General features: G+C 39.3%; 1 protein-coding gene across 1 annotated transcript in view; it reads left to right on the top strand.

The window, feature by feature from the left end:
• BARX2 (BARX homeobox 2) overlaps window positions 1-15,343 on the top strand; it is a 165,947-nt gene extending 150,604 nt beyond the window's left edge. The window contains exons 2-4 of the mRNA XM_069224491.1: window positions 3,078-3,384; window positions 5,584-5,668; window positions 13,864-15,343. Of these exons, the coding sequence (XP_069080592.1) occupies window positions 3,078-3,384; window positions 5,584-5,668; window positions 13,864-14,139 (668 nt within the window). The 3' untranslated portion in view covers window positions 14,140-15,343. The remainder of the gene's footprint in view (window positions 1-3,077; window positions 3,385-5,583; window positions 5,669-13,863) is intronic.
• Window positions 15,344-24,875: the final 9,532 nt, after the last annotated feature.

The following is a 24,875-nucleotide window of genomic DNA, read 5'->3' as shown; positions in this document are numbered from 1 at the left end:
AGTGATAACATTTAAGGAGTAGCAGGTATGAATGTCAATTTGCTGTCTACAGGATTCTAATTTAAAACCCTCTTTAATGATAAAGTTGAATTTTAAGTCACACTTCTGAAAATGTCACTTTTTGAAAGTTGATGAACACACTTAGGGACAATCCAATATTCCCCGTAGGAATTGGGTACAGACAATGTCTCACTTAAAAATGCACCTAGAGGAATTATTTAGATATAGTATGCGTACATATTATACAATCTTCAATTAATGAATAAGACAACTCCGTACTGTTAAAATCCAATATATTACTCAATAGGATTCAGGAAGTTCAAGAACATGTACAACAATTCCAAAGAATGTCCATTTCATAAACAACAACACTGTATATAACCCCTCTAGATCATAGGATTGAATCCCAACTGCAGATCCAGTAAGGGGTTTTAACCCTCCTCATGACACAGTTCTGCACAATAATTGCCTGGTTTTCAGTCCCAATTTAAGCAATATCATGGCATTTCAATTCAGCTTGTCAAATGAGAAGGTAATGTCGACGTTTTGGCCTGTAGTGTCAGTCAGAGGTACGTCAGACCATCATCAGGACTCAGTGTTGTTAAATAATACAACAGGTTGCAAAAATAGGCTCTGTAGCAACACACCAGGGGAATTCAACCTACAAGCCCAGGTAAACAAATCTTTTAAATATGGGACCGCTAGTGTCTGTCTCCATCCACATCCGCTCACACATGCGAGTCAGAATCAAAATTTGAATCCTGAATCCTATTGAGTAATATATTGGAGTTTAACAGTACGGGGTTGTCTTATTCATTAATTTAAGACTGTATAATATGTATGCATACTATATCTAAGTAATTCCTCTAGGAGCATTTTTGAGTGAGACACTTTTTGAAAGTTGGCGTTCTAACCATTGATGTCTGCAGCCTGTATCCTGGGTCACATGACGAGGTGTAGCTGGCAGTTGGTCTTTGTGTATTACTCCCAGACAGTGAAACAAAAGAGGAATGGGTGTTTGCAGTATTGGCCACCTGTGACTTCATATGGGGCAAACCTGGCACCTAGCACACTTACACATCACAGAGACTGCCTCAGCACACTCACAAAGTGTTTCACACTAGTAGTCTGTGCCAGGTCAGGAAAGCAAACAATTCCAAACGCCTCTGGGGTTGAAGCCTCTAGAACCTTTTTCTACTTCAAAACTGACACCAATTATAAATAGTGGACCCTCTGATCCAACTCTTTAGAACACTTCAGGACCTGTGGTAGACTCAGAAGGACTGTCGTGCTGCTCTGCAAGAACGACTGCTGCCCTGCTGCCCTGGTGCCTAAGTGAGAAGGACTATACATGCTCCTTGAACCCAGGGCAACAGAAGTGACGCCAAGGGCTAGTTAGTTGGAATCCTGATCTGAATCTCAGGACAGAAAAGGCTCCAAACATGTTGAACCCAGCACCTGGATTCTGCCTGCTGTGATTCGCGCCTCACAAGTGGTGCCACCCCAGTCCTGGACCCTTGGAAGTGGGCCAGAACAGTGGTCTGTTAGGCAGAAACAGTACATCGCAACTCATCTCCACTCAGCCTCGTATCAGAACCACTGCTGCACAACACATACCCTGTGCAGGGCCTCACATCACAGCTTCCGTCACTGCACAACACATCTCCGAACAAGGACTTCGCATCACAAGCCTTCATCGACAGCAGCCTCAGGAACAATGCATGACCTTGCATCGCAAGCGGACTGGTGGCTTCATCAGAAATACCTCTGCGGGATGCATCTCCAGTGCAGGACCTCACATTGCCACCCGCAGCTCTTGAAACTGCTGCTGTGTGACACATCCTTGACGTGGGATCTTGCAGCAATCTGCAAACAGAATTTAAGGTACTCTGACCAGCAGCCTAACTTGGGGCCAGATGTAGCAAGCCTTTTGCGCCTCGCAAACTGCGAAAAACGCAGTTTGCAAGGCGCAAAAGGCCTAACGCGATTCACAACCGCAAATTGCGAGTCGGTACCAAATCGCAATTTGTGGCTGCTACTCGCAAATAGGAAGGGGTGTTCCCTTCCTATTTGCGACCGCATCGCCATGCAGAGTTGCTTTGGGACCGCGAATACGGTCGCAAACCAACTCGCAGTTCCATCCACTTGAAGTGGATGGTAACTCATTCGCAAAAGGGAAGGGGTCCCCATGGGACCCCTTCCCCTTTGTGAATGCCAATACAAATATTTTTTCAGAGTAGGCAGTGGTCCTATGGACCACTGCCTACTCTGAAAAAAACGAAACCAAATGGAAAACGGGCTGTAAAAAGAAAAACAAAACTGCTTTATTCAAAAAGCAGTCACGGACATGGTGGTCTGCTGTCTCCAGCAGGCCACCATCCCTGTGAGTGCCTAGACTCGCAATGGGGTCGCAAACTGCGACCCACCTCATTAATATTCATGAGGTGGGTCTTTGCGACCCCATAGCGAGTCGCAGAAGGTGTCTGAGACACCTTTCTGCATTTCATTTTGCGAGTTGCAAATTGCGAGTCGCTAGTACTCGCAATTTGCTACTCGCAAAATGAAACCTACCTACATCTGGCCCTTGGTCTCTGTACCTAGCCTGTGCTCCATCGCGGTTGACCTGACTTGTGACTTTGCCCTCATCTGGCTCGACGAAATAACCACAGTTGGCGTGTTGTGCTTTTAGGCACTGTTTTCATTTAACTCTTTAAAACTGCATCTCTCCAGTACTACAAATTGGATTTTTATTGTTTTGGTCTAAAACAATTTATCAATTTTCACTCTATTGTTCTATAGTGGTGTGGGATTTTTATTTTGTTGTTTTTCCACTTTATAACTGTTTGAAGTGCTGTCTCTTCTTAAGCCTGAGTGCTTTGTGCCAAGCTACCAGAGGGTTAAGCACAGGTTAATTTGGGGTTTGCTTGGGTTCCACCATGACAAGAATTGTGGTTGCTGCTTGAGTATGGTTTCACCCCCTCAACCAGTAAGCCAATTTCCTTCATCAATTAAACATATAAATATTGTTTATTCTATGTTGTTGTTTTCTAAGAACTATGTTTATGTTTTTGTTACAGGATCACCTTCTCTGAGAGCATATCCCCTAATCTCTGTTATCACAACACCATCTTCAGTTGCCTCCAGACTCGTCCCCACTTCCAGCAGTTCCCACCTGTCCCAGGCCTTGTCCCCCCACTCCTCAATAGGGGATGCTAGAGCAGAGACGCCAGCCAGTGAGACGCTTGCCAGCAGCGAATCAGAGGCTGAGCTGCACACCCCTCGGGTGAAGAAACCACGCCGCAGCAGAACCATCTTCACTGAACTGCAGCTCATGGGCCTAGAAAAAAAGTTTGAAAAGCAGAAATACCTCTCCACACCAGACAGGTGAGATAAGACAAAAGGTGCTCTCATTTTCCTTGTTGAGCTATTAATATAAAATGATTTCAACTATTACATTTTGCATTAGAGGTCTTCATCTTTACCTCCATCATGGTCAAAAAAGAGGCACAGATTATCCACATCACCTAAGGAAATGAGAGCACACACAATTGTTCTTGTTGAGGTGGTGAAGGATTTTATTTGCTGATGCGTGTTTCATGGATTAACACTTTTTAAAGGCTGTTTATTTTAACACAATAAAACAACTGCATTATTGTTGTGCTTTTTGTGCTTTAAAGGGTGGAATTACAATATGTGACGAACAATGTGATTTACACGTCAATACAGCACTCTGTAATTGGAAAATATACAACTGCAAAAATAGAAGAATCCTGTAATTGTTAGTGTGCATCTATGCCGTTGGAAACATGCAAAGGTTTATTTACAAACCCTGTGGTGCATGGCAGCACAGCAAGTAACCTTGCTTCGCTGCCCTGGAACACAGGAAAAGGACAGAAATGTGCTGTATCTACAAGATGCAGCGCATTTCTTTTCTCTCCCCTTGCTCTGGTGCACAATGGGCTGCCTAGCGCAGACGCAAGCACCCTTCTACCATGGTGCAAGGATGTCTGAGTCGTAGACAGGATTGTTTTGGTGCAGGAAGGGACACCTTCCTGCACAAAAACAATCCATGGAGGCTTTTTCATCTTTCTATGTGTGCTGCAGGATGTAGCACACATAAAAGGAGGAAATAAAATAGGAGAAATAAGGATATTTCTCCTTGTTGCATCTCCCCTAGGGAGGCGTAAGATTTTGACACATTCCTAGGTTTACAGATTCTCGTAAATCTGGGAATGCACCAAAACCCATGGGAGTTGCATGGGAAAAGCCACCAGAACGTCCTTGGCACTCCTCCCTGGTGCAGTGTAAGGCAACACAGCTACTTGTGCTGCATTGCCTTACATCATGGACCTCATTTACGATGTTTTGGAGCAGGGCAGCACTACAAACCTTCTTGCTGCGCTGCCCTGTGTCAAAATAAAGGGCAGGAATGTGCCATATCTGTAAGGTATGGGGCATTCCTGTCCTCTTCCACATCGCTGGTGCACAACTGGCTGCCATGCACCAATTCAGGTACCCTTCCACCATGGTGCAAGTGTGTCTGCATTGTGTGGACAATTATTTTTGTGCAGAAAGGGACACCTTCTTGCACCAAAACAATCAATGGGTATGATATCCTCTTACTATATGTGCTGCAGAATGCTGGAGCATCACAAAAAGTGACGCACCAGAGGTGCACAGGGCCTGTAAATTAGCACCCTAGTTTGCAACTGGAATGCTATGAGATCAATAATATGATGCCCGTTCAAAGTAACAGGAACAGTTGAATATCGAAACAAGCTGTCAAACGAGTTGCAATTATATAAGCAGTATTTTTGTTATTACAAAGTATTTTGGATAATATTATACCTTAAACCGAGTACACATTCGTTTTCTATTGTTTCTATATGAAAAACAGAAAGACTAACATTTATTACGCAGTTGTCTAAACTGTTGCCTGCCCTCAGTGTCACAACTCTACTCTCTGATGAACTCTGAAAGCCTTCATAGAAATTAAAAAAATCGTTTGACACAGAGCAATTGTTATTAGGAGCATAGGATGAATACTTCCCTATGTCAAGGAGTAAGTGCCTTAGTTTACAGTAATGAAAGTCCCACTAGCTGTGGGTATTTCCTATTGTATGTTAAAAGGGGTCTTTTGTTGTTATTTCCTTTTCATAGAAGGCACTGAATAACACTGATAGAAACTTGATATAAGTGGGTTGGTTGCCCCGTGACAGGAGTTCAACCTTAGATACACAAAAAATATACCCTGCAACAGTGCCAAGAAAGCAAAATAAAACATAAAACTAAAAGTTATTGGGTTACTTATTCTAAGCATAGAGAAGGGAAGTGTCATGCCATTCTGACTATCGAAATGAAGACACCCACTGAAAGGAGACCAAGGACAGGCCGTTCAACCAAAGCACTAAAGTAAATATGCTTTCCTCAAGTGATTAATGACAGCAGAAAATGTGGCCGGTCCAACTGAGCATTCATTTATATGAGGTGGCCAAAGAGAAGAGTCTCTGCAAAATCTCTTCAACATGATATCCAAAAGCTACTTACCCACCTCCAGTAACTTACAGTGTTTTTTTTTCAAAGGTTGGATTTAGCCCAATCTCTGGGACTGACGCAGCTTCAAGTGAAGACTTGGTACCAAAACCGCAGAATGAAGTGGAAGAAAATGGTAAGCAGCTTGAAAAACGTGACACTTCCTTTCATTAGTTGTCATGATTGCCTGATGTTTCATCATGACTGAATGATATTTCCTCGTGCCACATATATACAGATATTTGCAGCAATAGATCTCTTTATATGACATCTAAGAATCAGGGCCACACACAAAAACTACACCAAGGAGTCATCCAGGCCACAGATCCCAGAGTTCGGCTAGGTGTGGAGGCCATGTATATAATTCCTATGAAGGTACATAAAAATAACAGCCAGTGGTTCAAAATAAAGCAGCAGAAGTAGAATGTGATTGGAAGATTAATGGGCAACATGCATTATCTCCTCAAAGTGTACTTAGAGTGTCAATAAAAAAGGTACATAATAAAGAGCTTCAATTTCACAATTTAGTATAGTGTCTACATACCCAACAAGGCACTTTAACAGTTCTTTAAATAATATGTGTACATATAAACAAACTAGTTTACATTGTTATTTAAGACAAGTTTTACCTACTAGAAATTTTTATTTGGTTACATGCTGTACTATACTTGTTTCAAACAAGAGTGATAGTTACTCCTTCTATTGTATACCTGTTTGGTTTGAGGACCCTGCACATTGCAATCTTTTTTATAATGCATATTTAATATTATACCTATCAAATATGTGGAAAGCTACAAAAATCTGCCGGATAATAGAAAAAATAGGGAATCTTACATATATTAGTTAATTGTACAACTCATGGGAGCAATACAGATACAAAGGAGGCAAACATAAGATATGCACTATTCTTCGTTGAGACTATCAAATGTGTGTGCATGGCATAATTTGTAACCAAGCCCACAATCAAATACAGCAAACAAAATATGACAGCACAACTGAGCTCAAAAAATTAAATGCGGGTAAGGAAGAAAGACTTTCAAGGAGTAAAAAAAGCAACAATGTTTCACTGGGGTCTCAACAGTAGACACTCAAATAGCGGACCTGTAAGTAGTCCATAAAACATTGAACGCAGATATATACATATATAACTAGGCAGGATTAATCACCAGCAGGAACCATTCAACATTCCAAATAATTATATTTTAATTTCTATTTCTATATAGTTTGCATAAGCATAAGCCAGGTACTTGCCACTCATACTGACCCCACAGTGCAAAGTAAGAAGTGTATACAAGGTGCATACAAGATAAGGAACTGCCAAAGGGACGCTTTATTTTTTATGCATCGAAGATAAATAACCCCAACCTGTATAAAATACTGTAACTCTAGTTTAAATCCTGTGGATCGATGGAATTTTGACCCAGATGTCAGCAGAGGCTATTATTAGGACGTGTGTAGGGGGTAAAACACAAAGTCAGTCCTTGTCCCCCAAAAATGAGTGCCAGTGACCTCCACCTGCAAACGGGCACAAATGATGCAGTAGATCTGAATGGACCATTTGATGTTGAGGGGCACTTGAAATTAACTCCATTTAAGACTCACATTTAATGTGACTTAGCACTAGACTCCCAGGTGTTTCCGTAGAAATTTGCTGTCACCATTACCTTGCCCTTCCTTCTCTGAAAGAATAACTGATTTGCAGCATATTTCAATAACTGATAGCAGTATCAGGTCTGATGATCACTCATTATATTCAAAAGGAATTTGCAAATAGGGCTTTATGCTAGAGAAATGTACAATATGTAGTCCTGGTAAGGTAATAAAAAAACATTAGTTTTGTGCTTATGTTAAAATAGTCTGTGTGATTGACCTTCCTACCAGGAAGAACAGAAATGGAAAGATATATATATATATTTTATTATTTTTTAATGCTTATGTATAGTTAGATAATGTGCTCAATTTCTCATTTATAATATGCTCAAATCGATCATTTATAAAATATGAGAAAAATAGTAAGGATTGAGTTGAGTGATAAATGGAATGTCGGTTATTTTAATAGACACTGTACTGGTGGGTCACCTAGTAGGTTTGTGAAAAGGAAATATAAACTTTAAAGTACAGTCTATTATGCCACCATTTAAAAGTCGGTACAGTGTAGATTGTCAGATATGTTCTTGAGCCGCAGGTGCTAACTGTTCCTCCTTCACATGAGTCAAGTCTGTTTGGCCAGTTGTATTATTGCATAACTAGTTAATTGCTTCCATACCCTGGGAGTAGGCAGAGGGTGTGCAATTTAACTGCCTTATGATTATTAATGTTATCATCATTGTTTTTACAGTATACAAAAAGGATTTCAAAGCTATAATTATATTGAAATTGTTTCCTTATTATAGCTGAGTGATATTCCCTGCGATCTACAATAATTAGACAGTGACACAGGAGTAGAACAATAAGAGCATTCTTTATCACCTCTTTATTCACCACTTTCTTGTGAGTCAACAATTTATGTTAGCCAGTTGGGGCAGTTGCTAGTCAAAATATGCCTCAAATACATCATGACACAACAAACTCCATAATACACTTCTGTTCACCTCCAGTTTCTCCATGTCGCAGAAATTTCTTCTGCACCGTGGACCATCCAAATTTCAGTTGACTCATATAGACCACTGCAACGTCTAATGTCTCCTAGGGCCAGATGTACAAATCTTTTTTCAGGTCACAAATGGGCCGATTTGCAGAATCATGCCATCTGTGACCAGAAAAAAAGCATTTTTGGATGTACTAAACATTATTTTGCGATTCAGTACCCTATTACCAAATTGCAAAATAGATTAATGATTCAGTATTAGGAATGGGAAAGTTAAGGTCGTCCCTTCCTAATAGCGACTTGCAGTGGTATGTATGAATGTTTTGCGACCACATTGCGGTTGCAAAATATTCGCCTTTTACCACTAAATTAACTTTTGGTGGTAATCCATTCCTAAATGGGAATGGGTCACTAAGGAGCCCCTTCCCTTTTGTGAATGCATGCAAAACTTTTTTTAAGGGCAGGCAGTGGTTCCATAGACCACTGCTAACTCTTTAAAAATGAAACTGAAATGTTTCATTTTTCTTTTTGAAGCCCATCCAGTTTTCCCTTTGAGGAAAATAAGCTGCATTAAAAAAAATGCTTTATTTTAAACACAGACATGGCGGTCTGCAGGCCACCATTCCAGGGTTTTTATTGATTCCCACCTATCTCATGAGGTAGGTCAATTGCAACCCAGTGGGAGTCACAAACATTGGGTAAAACACATTGTAGCACATAGTTGTTTGTGATTTCCTAATTGTGAATTGCAATTCAGAAATTGCAAATAAAAGCTATGTAAATATGGCCCTAAATCTTTACACAAGATGATTTGGCTTAACCATCAAGATCTCGGTGCTGAATAAAATTGACATAAAAAATATCAAATGGTATTTGGTTTCAAGCGTATAGTAGTCACACCGCAACCTTTGAATGTGGGTCCACTCTTTCTATGGTCCTTTAAAGAATGCCAAGAGTAGCATGCACACAAAATTGAAGTGCTAGCAGGTTTTCACTGACCACTCATAGTATTGCGGTAACCATTTGTTTTCAATCTTCCAATATCTATCACATACTAAGAATATTTCACATGTGTAAACTAGAGATAATACCTAATGCTATAAAAAATGAGTCATTAAATGTGCCCTCTACTACAAATGTGGCTCAAAGCTATAAATATAATGTTTTTTGAGCTGTGCTCTATCTAGCCTAGTGAACATTAGACTCATAATAGAGCCACATACCCCAGATTTCAAATGAATAGTAGAATACCCTTCAAACATTATAAAAAGCTATATGAAGATTGTATGCATGCATGCATGCCAATGCAATCTGCATCCTGTTTAGTTAAAGCCGGATTGTTTTGCTGCTGATTTCTCATTAGAAACTCAATTGTGTGCCAAATCTTGTGAGCTTGAGTGGACGACTGTTTGTTTATAGTAAACACCATTGTTCCGGGATCTAAGTCAGCAATAGCAGATAAGTAACTGGTTAGTATTTGAGGAACATTGTTGTAGAAGAGAAAGTACACTGAATGAAGTAGCCAATTTGTATAAAATGCATGAAATTAACTCAGACTTTGAGGTATGTTTACTACCATTTTCCTCCAGGTATGAGTCACAAAATTGAGGTAAATCAGCACACAATGTTTAATTTAAATATATTTTCCAAAGCAAAACTTTTTTTATGCAGGAAATTCACAGAAATGTAGGTAATGCATTACTTAGCATTTAGGGGGCATTCCATGGGTTGTACATAGGCATTCACGTGCAATGAACCCTGTTGTTGTACACAATACGCTATCCACAAAAAAAAGTATGCAGGGTTTTGCATAAAAAAATAATACAGATTTGAGATTGGTCTTATTGAAGCAGTAATACATTTATTTCTTCAATCTTTTCAGACATAGCATGTGTGCTGCACTGCACGGCACACACAAAATGTAGGAAATATTTAAAAATGTAGTCAAATTATAGTATTTTGTACTAGGAGGTAATCTTTCCAGTACAAAACCTATGCTAGACATCACACACACACACCTTTGAACTAAGATTTAAAGGTATGTGAGGGCAATGGCTACCTGGCTGCACACCAGTGCTAGTGAGAGAGCAGGACTGGGGCATATCTTCTCAGATGAGGCCCTTTCCTTCTCTCTTCCTCTCAGGCAACACAGCTCAGCAGCTTTAGTTGTTGCTTTGCATTGCAATGCATTTTAGTAACTATGCCCCTTAGTTCTATGAACTCATGCTCAGAACCCTTGGAAACCCCAGATTATTTTTGGGAGCCTTATCTGTCTTTAGCAAGGGACATTATTTTATGTTCACATCCTACAAACACCCTACTGTTGTCCTTCTGCAATATTTGTTCCCTCCACTGGAAAACGTTTTACATTGGAAACGTTTCAGCTTCCCCAAGCACATAACTCCTTTCCATTATCATCGCCAGCCAGACCTGCTTTCCTGCAAGAAGAGGGTATTTTACAAGTTCTTAACATTGGTTTAGAAAACATTTAATGGCATTGTCCAAACCACCTCTCTGATATCTTAACACAACATATCCCCACCCACATTTAAGATTCACCAAACAGCACCTCCTTAGACCCCCTCAAAGACCCCTATGCAGCATCAAGTTTTCAGTCCATCAATCTGCTCTGAATTCTACATTAGAACTCATTTCCAATCACCATCAGTGCTAGCCCTTCGTTACAGAAGAGCAAAATAACCTAAACAAGCATTTGCAATGCAATAGGTCTTGCATTTGTTTGAGTCTGAGCTATTGGCATTGTAAACGTATAACTGGACATTTCTTGCCACGTAAATCCGTAAACTCTGCCTCATAATTTCATCTTTTCCTGCCATATAATTCCAGTGGCCCTACATATAACTAAAGGACTTTCATTTACCTTCTTCCTTTATCTGCAGCAAAAAATGAAAACATTACCATTTAACATTCCAATTTAAATCTGCCATGCTAATTCCAGCAGAATATCATTTTCACCATCCCACCATCAGAGCTGCGGGCTGGCTAACACAATTCCCCTCAAAAAGACACAAAACAGCCACAGAGGAGAAATAAACTAGAAGGGTCACCTAAACATGTCAAGAGTGTTCAAACAGTCATAGTGTAATAAAGATGTTAAATTGGCCTGAATTATGGTAATAATTGTAATACGGAGAGATTATTAAATATATACAATTATCATTTAAACCGTTATCAGAAATAAACTTTTGACATTAGACTATAATGCTCAAAACAGTCCCTAGAGGGCACATAAAAATATAATTTGTAAGAAACATGGTCATGTAACCATAGTGTTAGCCCCTAGAGAGCATAACCCATGAGAAATAGTAGAAATTAATGCAGTGTAACCACATACTTAACCCCTTTAGAGCATGTTTAGGGCTAGCAGACCTACTGCAATGATATTACAGACAAGGCATTTAAAACAAAATCTTACTCAGCTATAAAACAAAGGTTCTATCAATGAGAAAGCTTAAAAGACACTGAATGGTGGGAGAGAGTATACTATTTTGGGATCTCCACTAACCTAGCTTGGGGACACAGGGAAGATGTAGACAGAAAGAGTGTTTTGAAGGTGGTCACATGGTCCTAAAATCACCACAGACTGAGTTACAAGCAAAAATGTTTTGCAAAAGTAATGCCCTGCAACACATTATGGGGGCAGTTTTTGTGTTGGAAATATTATAGTATGTTGACTGCAATACTCAGAACAGCCCCTAGAGAACAACACAATAAAAATAGCATTTGGAAGAAACAAGGTCATGTAATTATACAGTCTGCCCTTAGAGAGCATAACCACATGAAATAAGAGTGGGAGAAAGTAATGCAGTGTAACCATACATTCAGCCTTTAGAGAGCATAATGCAGTACATAGTTTTAAGGCTAGCAAGCCCATTGCAATGATATTACAAACAAGGCCCAATAAAACATAACTGCAAAACAAAAGTTCCAGCTATGAGAAAGCTTACAAAAACACTGAATGGAGGTAGGGGTTATTATTGTGGTGTCCTCACTAACACAGTGTGGGGACCCATAGATGATGTAGGCAGAAAGAGCACATTGTGGTCAATGTTTGTAAGTTGATCCCACTGTCCTAGGAGCACCACAGACTGAGTTATGAGCAAAACCCTATTTTAAAAGTAATACCCTGCAAAACATTATGGGGCAAGTTTCTGTGCCACAAATATTTTAATATGTTGCTATGACTGGACTGCTTATAACAGCCCCTAGAGGACACCACAATGAAAACAACATTTGTAAGAAATATGGTCATGTAACTATATAGTTAGCCACTAGAGAGGATAACTATATAAAATGAAAATGGCAGAAAATATTGCGGAGCAATCATATATTTAATCTCTAAAGGACATAGTGCACTACATACTTTTAGGAGTAGCAGGCCTATAACAATGATATTACAAACAAGGCCTTTAAAACACAAGCCATTACCACCTATAAAACAAAGGTTCCAGCCATGAAAATGAGTAAAAAGACATTGAATGGTGGGAGGGGTTATTATTTTGGGGTCCCCACTAACCTAGTGTGGTGACCCAGAGATGAGCTAGACAGAAAGAGTGTGTTGTGCTGAACCTTTTGGTGGTACTCTCATTGTCCTAGAACCACCACATGGTGAGTTATGGGAACAAATGTTTTGTAAAGTCATGCCCTGCAAAGTATTATGAGGTGAGTTTCCAGAGTGCAGTGAATATTGTAGTATCCGCTCTCCCGCTGTGCCGGGAGGGACGCTTTTGATTTGAGGATTTCCATTTTACCAATTTCAAGTGTTTAAATGGGAGAGCCACAAGAAATGACTCTGATTAGGTAACTGTGAACAATGTGACCAGCACTCCAATACTGTCAATCAAGTTCACACTGTTGTGCTTGTTCACGCTGTGAGCATCTTGGCTGCCATGAAGCATGAAGAGTAGAGACAAAAAAAAAAGTTCACCCATGCTGAAGTATATCGACAACCATGCAATAATCCATGTACCAGGGGCAGTCTGCAAGGCGTGACAAAAACAGCCTCAAGGCGGGACCAACGTAAAGCATTTACCAATGACATCAAGTGATTTTTTAAAAAGGCAAGCCCACAAATGAGGGAAAGTGATGGGCGTGACATGAGCGTGGTTAAAAGCCCACAACATTTTCAAGCGGTAAAAGCGCTTTCGTGCTCAACCTAAAAACTGTCCTAATGCTTGAAACCAATAACAGAAACCATTATCATTTCACTTGGAATCCAACTATGTAATGTAAATATGTCAATATAATCCTAGCCCTATCTTCCATAACACTTTCATCCACTCTAGTCAATGTAAGCTACCAAATCTATTTAAATTCATATTTATCTTATGAATATTCTCTTGTACAGCATTTGTAATCATTTGTGATAGACTTTCTGCTGCAGCAAATAAATATTTGTGATTAAAAATTAAAAATTCCTCCTTATCTAATGTTCAAAACACTGGGTATAAGATTGATCAACTATAGTTCTAGGCTTGATAGGCCATGCAAATCAATATTGGGTAAATGTTTATCACTTATTTGCATGACATATTGCTGATAAAATTGAGAGTGGTTGAAACCTAACCTAACTTCTAATAGTTCAAAGTGGTATTCGTATAAAAATCAAAACCACTTCCTATTAATTAATGTATGTCTCCGGCTTCTTAAGCCTAGATGTTTTTGTAGCTGATCTATCTAATCTTATAATACTTTGTTATTTCTCATTTTATCTTTCTCATGAGGTCCTGAAAGGAGGGCAGGAAGCTCCCACCAAACCCAAGGGTCGCCCAAAGAAAAACTCCATACCTTCATCGGAGGAGATTGAGGCAGAGCAGAAAATGAATGGCATGGCTACCAAGGAAGAACAAGGCACAGCAGAAGGAGGCCCAGAACCGGGGCAGGAAGACGGTGGGGTGTTAAAGGAAACAGAAGATGAGGAACTAAATCACCCAGAGGCACGAGCAACCCCCGAGAATGCTCCATTTTCGTCCCCATCAGACAATGCAGTGTCCAGCTAAAAAAGAGGAGACAAATAAACACTTAGGCCTACAAGACTTCTGGTTTTAGCACTGGGAAAAATACTCACCTAGGAGAACATATGGATTGAACTGCAGTGTGCAAATCCTCCATATTCTGCAGTGTGCAAGGACGACTAGAAAGCTACCAGAGTGACCCAGCCTGATTGACCTGAAACTTTCTGGAGGAGGAAGAGTTGTTGCTGTCAAACTTTATCCTAGCATAGAAACTTTGAAGGTGGTTGACCCAGATCAGTGTGGACCGAGGGATTGACGTGCTAGCCAGGAAAGAAGAATAGACACTGTACATAGTGTTCCAGCGCTTTGTTTGTGTTTACGTGAGAGCAGGAAACTGTAAACCATTGATCAGCCACTGCCAACAAGAAGCAGTTGGTGATATGTTTTTTTTCCCATTAAAAGCACTTAAGAATACAATTACATAAGATCCATATATGAGGCGCCATTAAAACAGGAACAAATGAAGCTAACAGCGGATGAATTAGGCAAAGAAGGTGGGATCGCCTGCTCTGATTTTTGGAAGCAAAACCAAACGATCTGACCTTTCGGTTTGATGTCCACGCTCCGTATCACTGCTACTTCGCTTTGCTGTGATAGGTGGTGCTCCTGTCAGACTCTTTCTATGGTGTGTTAATTTTTAAGTCTTGTCAAGACACAGCTTTTGTTGACTCGCCTGCCTTATGTTTTCCAAAAAATATATTAAAAAATCGTGACATATGTGTGTGCTTAAAAGTCTTTCACCCATGCTTGTATAAAATAAAAAAGCAAGTTTGCCAAGAAAAGACTTATTGGCCTTGCCAATACTTCTTAGAAAGGCAGTGAATTCAGATGGTAGCTTCTACCATGAGGAGGACACTAGTTTCGTTCTGCAGGGGAGCTGTTTGTGTGCAGTCAGGGTAGAGACTGCATTAAGGGAAGATGTAGTTGACGGGGGAACTATCCTGAGGACGCGTCGGGCAAATATTATGAAGAATTCCAAGCCAGACAGATATGATTCTTCTCATCTCTCAAGTTCTCGAAGCACAAATGGAGACAAGTATTGACAAACCCAGTAGGTCTGGCCTATCCAACCAGTGTGATGGCTACTTTTGTTCCTGTGTTAGCAAGTGCCATAAAAATGAACATAGAAAAATGTACCCACCATCGCACAAACACCATATGCTTGCAATAAACATTTTAAAATGAGAAACATTTACTGATGTGGCCCTTTTACTTGTAATGTTTATGAAATAACAAGCCTCAGTTCTTCCCTACTTCTTCTTACTATTATCTGTGAAGGAGATAAGAAGAAATTGTCACGTAACCAAACATTCACATTGCTGGTGCTACAATGTTCCAATGCAATTTAAACACTTCATGTCAGCTAGTTTAACAAGTATTGTCAATGCAAATAAGTTTATCCTTGGAAAGCATGCAGTTATTTCAATTCTTATTTTGCAAGCAGGTTCAAGAGAATTAAAAGATTAAAAGTAAAAATAGTAAAAATGTTACTGTCAATATTTGGCAGACATGCTTCCAACGAAATATAAGTACGAAATTAAACATCGTAATGGACAGGGGCGATCTTTCAATTGTATTGTGCATGCTTTATACATATTCAGACCCATTTAGTGACAACTATGGAGAAGTGAGAATGGAGCACACAAAAAATAGTATCCCTCTATTAGCAATATTCAAGTAGTCATTACTCACTTAAACGTATAAGAGAAACGTAATATGAATTTCCACAAAGGTGGTATCAGTGCAAAGTATAATAATTGAAAAGTTAAAAAAGCAGACATTTTTTAATAGATAAATCATGAACATTGAGTTTAATGTGTAACAAAACAAACAAAAAAAATTGTTTCAATGGAATTTTTTAACAATACAACTAGAGTTTCATAACAAATAACCTATCCATACATGAAAGAGTTCTCCAGAAATTAGACAGATGTATGTGTTAAATCGACAAAAGAGTGGTTCATCCCCTACTATGATCATTCCAAGTTCAACAGATTAGTTATAGGGGTGGACACTATCCACTCTGATGATTAGGAAGCGGAAGGATTTATCTTCATCCAATAGAAAGAAGGATTGTCCAGTTCCTCCAAATTCAGCCGACACGTGTTTCGTCCTGCAAGGGACTTTATCAAGGCTTTCTCTTTTTGAACATTCGTTGTTTCAAGTAGAAATGTTAGTCCAAAGTTATTCAAAAAGTCACGAAGAATCTGTGATTTGAGGTATCCACTTTTGAAAAATGTCTCTAAAGGTCCAAAGTGAACCTGACATCCAAATATAGGGTGCGTCTCGCCGTCTTGGCCTTGGCGCCATCCTCAGCCCGGCGCCAGAGGAAAGACAACGCCTTTGAAAACAAGGCCAACATTGCACTTTCTCTCGATTGTGCATGCTTTATACATATTCAGACCCATTTAGTGACAAGCTGGTTTATTCATGATAAAACAAAATTTCAGTGCATACGGTATAAAAGTTAAAATTGGCTCAACTCTGTATCCATTACCTTTTTTGTAGTCCAGATTACATTATTAAAACCACATTTATCAATGTCAAAAACCAATAGTGCGATATTAATTGATGCCTCTGGTGATGCAGCTGATAATCCCATTTGTAATCGCTTGTTTCTAAATGGCAGCTTCATGGAAGTATCTTTCACAATGCGCCTAACTTTGCCAGAGTTGGATTTTTAATTAAAACAGAGACCTATCCTGACAGTAGGTCAGATCAGTTGGTTCAAACTATCATAACACAGATCAATTTATAGCCTGAAAATAAAATATTCTTATCTTTGGAAGGATGGCTCATCTTTTCATCTTGCTCTGGTCCATAAAATAATGGCACATGAAACCAGCTGTATAAATCATTACACGGTATTATTGTTGTTACTCTTATTCCTATTGTGTTTATTGCAGTGGGTGATGGGTGCTGTATTTTATGTCTCAATCTAAATGGATAGCCCCTGTCCATCAGGGCCTTAGGTGAGGCACACACGCAGAGTAAGTACTATTAGGTGTGGGACCATTGTAACCAGTTGTGTCGTGGGTGAAGTAGGAAAGCATGGGGCCCAGGCCTCTCAAAATACCACTGGTGCTACATGGGTGCCAACTCTACAAGTATAATAGACGTGCCCACACAAGCCTCCACCACCTCTTCTGTGATACCTTAGTGCCTGGAGGGGCGCATAAAGAGTGCTCACATGCCTGTGCCTTTGTGGATCACTATGCATAATGCCCCCTTGTGTGCATAGGCACACACTGCACACCTCACAGCAGCAGAGAAGGGCAGACGCTGTCTAACAAAGACAGCCACTTTCGAGCCTTGCAGCTTTCCATAAAACTTGGTGTGAGTGACAATGCAGTGGCTTTTTAAGGGAGCTGCTCGTCTAGCTACTGCGCAGAATGAGCAAGTGTGATTTTTAAATATGGCAGGTGAAAAGGTCTGAAAAGCAAAGAATAATGGCAATGGGGAAGAATTAAAAGGTAATAGTATTACTATGCTTCATCATAATTACATTGGTAGGCAGCTAGTTTTAAAACCATTGTTGTAGCCATCTTAGAATTGGAAAACAATGCTATATTTTCTGGACTATGAATCCACATGTTGTAAAAGCAACGTCCAGGGGTGGTTCTCAAACTGCATGTGGAGTGATTATCCCGAAAAAAGGAGGGAAATGGTAGCGAAATAAAAGCACCCATTGTCATAGTAGACCCTAACACTGAAAGATGCTACTTTGTGTGTGGGTATGCTATTTGTGAACGGGCCGAATGTGTCACTCACAGCAAAGTTGGACAATCGCTGAAGTGGGCTGACCCACTGCCACGTGCTATGTGATGTAATGGGTGGAAGGAAAATGTGAATGACACAACAGACCAAATCATGAAGCGAACTTGCAGAAGGTCCCTATAAGTAACCTATTATACATATAATTTTAGTAAAATCAAAAGGTCGTGGATAACACTAGTCATAAAAAGGGAATTTGCTGTCAGACTAGTGAGGTTAGGGTCAAAGTCAGTCATAGGCCAGACAATCCAATCACAGACATCAGCTAACCAGTTTAGTCCCCAGACTGTTGAATGCTTATTCATGTCTGAAAAGCAACTCATATTTAAAGATTTTAAAAAGTACACAGGGTGCGTACCATCTCATTGACATACATTGACATAAAAAAAAACTTTACATCATGTCACTTACCTCGACTCGCCATGACCTTGATGTGGCTTTAGCACCCAAAATGCTAGGACTGGAATCAAAATGCTAAATCAGACAGATTAAGGTCACGGCAGGTTGAGATGATGATTATGCAATGCAAAGATTTTGTTTATGCCAAATTCTTTCTCTATGAAGGTTGTTGATGAAATGTTAATAAAGAGTCTCTAGGGCAGAAGTGTCCAGAGGAGGTTCAGGAGTTTTGGATTCATCGCAGATTTGCAGTATAAACACAGCCTATGTAAATGAACTTCCCATAGTTTCATTGAATACATTTTATGTAAATATCTTGAAAATCTGGGATGAATTAGGCATTCTGACCTTATGTTGGACACCCCACCTCTGCTGTTCGGTGAACAATAATGACCTCTCCTTTTGCCGTAGTGTTGCCTCACCAGGCTTCACAAAGAGGGGGCTTGGCAGAATTAAGCTGGAGAGGACTAACTATTTCTAGCACGTGCAGTTCACCACAGACCACACGGGTCTTGGTTAGCTGATGGGTTTTTGTCGAACACACTAAAATACCTTAGAAAGAATCTGAGTTGCTTCTGTCTTTGATAGTATGTTGCTGGTATTAACATTTTCCAGTGCTGCTTTCAGTTGTCAGATCTATTATGCTGTCATTATTGTAGAAAGAGAGCATTTTATAAAAACTGATTTACAGAACTGTAGCTTATAAGAATCCCAAGGCTTAGATTTCGAATTGGAGCGCCGTATTTAGCAGATATCAAATGTCAGGTCAACCTTGATGTCAAATATTTTTTTTAGCATATATGTAATGTCTATATTTTGAGGCGCTGCAACATCCTTCTTTTCTGAAAGCTGATCCTTGCTATTTATAATTAGACACAATTGCAACCTACGTAAAACGTTTGCATTTCTTTTTAAAAATGGTGTTCGCTCTCTGCTGAACAGCTTTCTGAGCGAAGTTGCATTTGTACAGCACATGGTGCTTTGAAGAGATGAGCTTTTCTTTAAGAAAACTGAAGTCCAACTGCTTACCACACATACTGTTAGGAAAATCTGTATGAATATGTATGTATGAAATTGTATGAAATGCAAAGCAAAAAAGTCGTAATGTGAATGAGAGGGCGAGGGGGTGGAATACCGCAAGCCAAATGTATGGTGGGTGGTACCTAATCAGGGCTTAAATTGAGCCAGTGGTTTCTGGTGCTAGGCATTAGCACTTCAGTGTCAGTACGGCATGTATGACAGTCTGCCACATGGTGGTGCTGTTTGTCTAATTTAGAGATGAGCACAACAACAGTTGTTTATTATTAAATGCAAATTAAAATTTACTATACCCTCTGCCAAGGCCATTCTTGTAGCATTGGGGGTCTGGAGTAGTCTAAATGTTCACACTTGTAGCAGTTTGATGGTTGGTAGTTGAGCTGGTAGCGCTGGTAGCGCTGGCGGGGTAGTAGGTGGTACAAGCAGCAGTGGCCTCCTGACAAGGGCCCTGGCACTTAATATTATACAAATTATCCACTGTACACAGTAAGATAGATCACAGTACAAAATACACCTTCAAGCCCCCTCCTTGCATGGTCTGTATCTTTGCAGTGATTTGAGCGTCATTTGTAATAAATACTCTTCTCCTCTTTCCCTTAGACCCCCAGATTTAATTTGAAACACCAGAAGTCTATTTTTGGTTTTCAAACACGTGAGTGCGTACCAATAACAATTTCCATTAAAATAGCATCTACGCCCAAGCAAGACTGGGGTTGAAAACACCACACAATTATGACCAGGAGCCTGCACTGTGCCAACTTATTAATGGCTGATTTTTGTATTAAAACATATCAATTTGCTGTTTGTTGAACGATCTGCATTATAAAAAATGTTGATGAAAAAACACATTTTGGTACAAAGTATTTTCTTAAAATCATCTCAACATTTTATTGCGTGAGATTCCTATGTTTTAAGAAAACGAAATTCAGACATAGCTCTCTTTGCCTGCATACATTATTATTGAAAGATAGTGCAGGTTGTCACCAGTTCACCATAAAACTACTATAGAAAATTTGTGAATGGCAAATTAAAATTAAGAACCCGAAAAGTATAGGGTAATCTCCACTGTGGTTCTGGTAATTCATGAAATGTAAAATGTATTTGATAGATTTTAAAGTCCAAAGCAAAGAACTAGAAAAAGATGAAAGTGTGAAAACAGCTTTCTTTATCACATACCCTAAGAATGCAATTAAAGGGTCAAAATGTATCATTTTAGCACCCCAAAATAATTAGATTCCAGAAAAGGAGGTAACAAAAGGCTACAAGAAGTATCATCTTTTTGTAAACCAACTTTCTTCTATTGCAGCACAAACAAATCTATAAAGAGGTGGTTACAAGCATGCCTTAACACGTCAACATTCAATATATTGAAAGGTCTTGGGTCGTTTCCTGAAGCTAGTGGTGGGAGGGAGTTCGAGATGAAACTAACTATTTCGTAAAGAAATGAAAATGTTCTTGATTGGTTGTGACTTTGGGTATCATAAGTCTAGGGATACATTTGCTTTCACGATTTCTAGAGCCATCTTAAGATTTCATTTATCAGCTGTATTGAGTGAACCTGTGACTATCTTTTAGCTATTTTCTGAATAACCAATTCAGCAATATCTAGTGAAATGTTTTTCATTTCATGAGACTTATTTAGGGGTTTTCGTAATTCTCAAAATGAAGGTTTACAAATAAAATGATGTGATTTTATTCAAAATCAAGTTTACATGTCTTGGTACTCTTACCAAAAATGTGGAAGCCAGTCATCTAGTAATTGTATGGCATATTGGTTTACAGCAGTTTCTTAAAGTCCTTTGAATGGTTCACATGAAATTGTGTCAGTTTCTCAAAATCTACACGCAAGCACACACTAAGCAAGTACACAAATATTCTGTTTTCTGAGAACATTGACAATCAGGATAGGAAACCCCAGATTATGTTTTATAGACATTAGTAAAACGAGCTACTTTCTGATGTAACATTCATCAGTTGCAAATTTGAGAATTCTTCAGCATCTCAAAGTTCTAATGGGTACACCTAGACACACAACAAGTTTAGTAGCATGTCTACATACTTTGTGGATACATAATTCATAGAGCATGTAGATAAGAGAACAGTAGAGGATCTGCACATAGTGGTCTCTCTGGTGACTATGACCACTAAAAAGGGTAGAGAAATTTTATAGTGTTGCAGATAATTGTGCTACTAAAGCTGCAACTCCAAAGATTGAAGGTCAAGTTAGACAAATTGTGAGGTAGGCAAGTACCACCACAATCTCTAAGACATTCAGCAAGTAGTTGGAAAGTGAGCCCTCCAAACATCTTTCTAATAGAATTAGATTATACCATATGCAAACTTTGCACTTTTGGAGAAACGTCACAGGATTCTATGCTTTCAGGCCATAGAGATTCAAAGATGCATTCTCTTGGCTAGGAAGAGGTAACTTCCCAAGCATGATGCTCACTTCACAACAGCTCTTTTCTCCCCGTCACCAAGTCGTCCTCTAATCAGAATCAAACACTATAGTGTAGAATACTAATTCTAGTATATTTGTTGCAGAAAGAATATAATAAGGCCTGTCTTTATGAGATTTGTTCATCCACCTAAAGCCCATATCAGGAAGAAGTGTACTAAACCACCTGAAACCCATACCAGGAGGCTGCAGACAAAGTTGACATCTATTGGCTCCTGGCATAGTTAAAAGCCTTTAAAGACGAGAATCCGAAAAATGGTTTAACATATAAACATTGAAGAGAGTGAATTTTAAATGACAGCTAAAATAAGGCACATTTCTAATCTCAACCTAATAGCTACCTATATATTTTGCTGTGGTATCAAAGACAAATGTCTTAATTGTTGCTTATAACAGTCTAATAGTCTGGGGCAAAAACTGTCAGAGAATTGTGTCCACAGAATTATGGCTCATAAGCAGGACAATCTTATAGGGCATGGCTTGCAGTTAGCATCTGTGAGAAGGATCTAGGTCCTTTACCCGAATAAGATGTTACAACTTAGGCAGATCAAAGATAAGTTTGAAAACTATGGAAATAGTGTCAGAAGATTGCTGATATAAAATATAATGATTCACCACAACTGCAAGGGTGAATGCGTAACTATTAATTAGGAAAAAGGGCTCCCATCTTCATAGTGTCCTTTAAGGCAAACCTTACAAGTTAGATTTCAGGATAAAAGCCACAAAGCATAGGCAAATCACAAGATAAAGGAACAAAACCATGAGAATCTTATGAGGAATGCGTCATGTAACAGAGGCTTCCAGAAGCTATCTCAATATGTTTCCACTCCAAACAAATTAACAATATTGTGGAGGCATAGAAGTATAAATTAGCTTTTGCGAGAATAGTGAGAATTCAGGTATGTAACAATCTAGAAATTACTTCTTCCCATGGATTGTACGTTGCCTGTCAGCAAAATTCAACATCACTTTTAACGGAGCCAAATTCTGGTTTTCAGGGGTTTCGCAAATCTACAATTTTATTGAGGGTTGGTGAAAACTATCACACTGAAATACTAAAGCATGATACCAAAAAACATCCCACACTGTCCACCCTTAAAACACCAAACCTCAGTTGAAGGGTGATAATACTTATTTGATGCAATGTCTAATCAAACCTCAGCTCCAAAGCCAAGAGAATGAGTGGGACCAAATGCAATTCTGGTGCACATCCATCAATGGATTTCCATTAAAGATTTAACATGGCTTCATATTTGTAACAAAAGAAATTACCAGATGCCAATGCAGTGTTGTTGCCCATGGATGGGTCTGTTTGGGGTGGTGGCCTCACGTCCCTATTATCCATTACTATGTGCCACTATGGTGTTCATCCTATTTCCCTGGTATGGCAAATATATGCATAGTCTTTTGTTTTAAAGTTTTTTTTGATGTTATAGTCTTCAGATCAAAACACAAACAACCATTTAATTAGTAAACCTAACAAGTACAATTTGTGCAGAAAATACAGTACAAGCCTCAAGCATACACTGATATCCCAATACGGATCCAAGGACACAAAAAATCTCACTATATTCACTATATTGCAAGTTTCATGAATAAACACCTTATGATACTCTGCTCCCTCAGGCACTACCAATAAACAAAGTCTTAAGTACCCCCTGGACCATAATCAGTTGGGTGACATCATGTCAAATGGGGCAGCATTGTAAGGTATAATCCCATAATCATAAGTCAGGCTACATACCAGTACCAAAACCAGTAAATCATTATCAGTTTCCTATTGTCAGTACAGACTCTTTTCAGTCAGCCCTCTCAGCTTCATGGGGTCTTGTATCCATGGGGTCCATGAGTTTTTGTGGCATTTCTGCTCATTCCGGCAAAACCTCTGTTTATCACCCTTCTGCACCGTTTTCAATTGCTCTTCCCCAGCTATGGCCCATTGAAACATATCTCTAACCCAGGTGTTCACTTGTGGTGCCTGCGATGTCAGAGGATGTGTGGCCTATTCTGTGATTGCTAGTACCTTCCCCAGAACACCAAATATTCATTTAGTGTTTTTTTTCTTGGATGTATGTAAACACAACAAGCACTGCTTGTGTGTTAGCCAGACGGCTCCCAGGTGATTAGTTGCATCTTTCCCCAAACCTCAATCCAATAATGCTGCACAACCTCCACTGATCAATAATGCTGCATCGATGGGCAATGATCCATCATGTGGAGAAATCCCACCGTCACGTTGTATCAGCACAGCTGGTCAATGGACTGCCACAGATAAATCTTACTCAGCTTTCCCAGAGCTAAATTAATCCTTTGTAAGTAATTAAATTAGACCAGTTTAAAGCATGCATTACTAGGCATTGTTTTAACATGTTCCCATGTTGTGGGTAATCCTGATCTGTAATTGGTTCTTCACAATCTGATTCTCACCTATCCGTAGCTGTAGTACAAGTATCACCCTTATACTGCTTAAGTGCCCAATATAGGTTACTCTTTAACTACTGATTCTTTAACTCTCTGTCCACTTTGTACTTTAACAAAAATTAAAATTAATAAATATATTATATTTCTCATTAATTTTTGTAACATAAAATGTAGTTAAAATGAGAATTTTAACTCACTATTTATGTTAAGAAAAGTTTAAGATGTACACTGTGTTTGTGAAAAATGTATGTCTGTTCAAGCCCACAGTGTCTGTGAATTAAAAATAACATTACAAATTACACTCTGTTCTCAATGCTCCTAGGGTTGTCAAGTTCCAACCTGCTTATGTGCGGCATTTCTATGTTTGTAGTGTGCCAATGTGTGACATTTCCCAGTCACAGGTGTGACATTTCAATTGGCACTGTATTCCAAACATGGTCAATGTTCCAACTCCTGAAATTTCATCGACCAATATAAGTATTTTCCTCTCGTGATGTAATCACTGCCCCACAGTGGAGGGCTAACATTCACAGCAGCTGGAATTGTCCCAGTATCAAACATTGACTTTAGTGTGGTCTCTTCAGGGCTCGTCTGAAGCTAATATTTCTCCCAACTCTAAATCTTGCACTGC

The sequence above is a fragment of the Pleurodeles waltl genome, chromosome 3_1, assembly GCF_031143425.1.
Source record: "Pleurodeles waltl isolate 20211129_DDA chromosome 3_1, aPleWal1.hap1.20221129, whole genome shotgun sequence".
In the NCBI taxonomy this organism is placed as follows: Eukaryota; Metazoa; Chordata; class Amphibia; order Caudata; family Salamandridae; genus Pleurodeles; species Pleurodeles waltl.
Note: the sequence above shows the minus strand (reverse complement) of the source record. Positions and strands in the feature narration are given on the sequence as shown.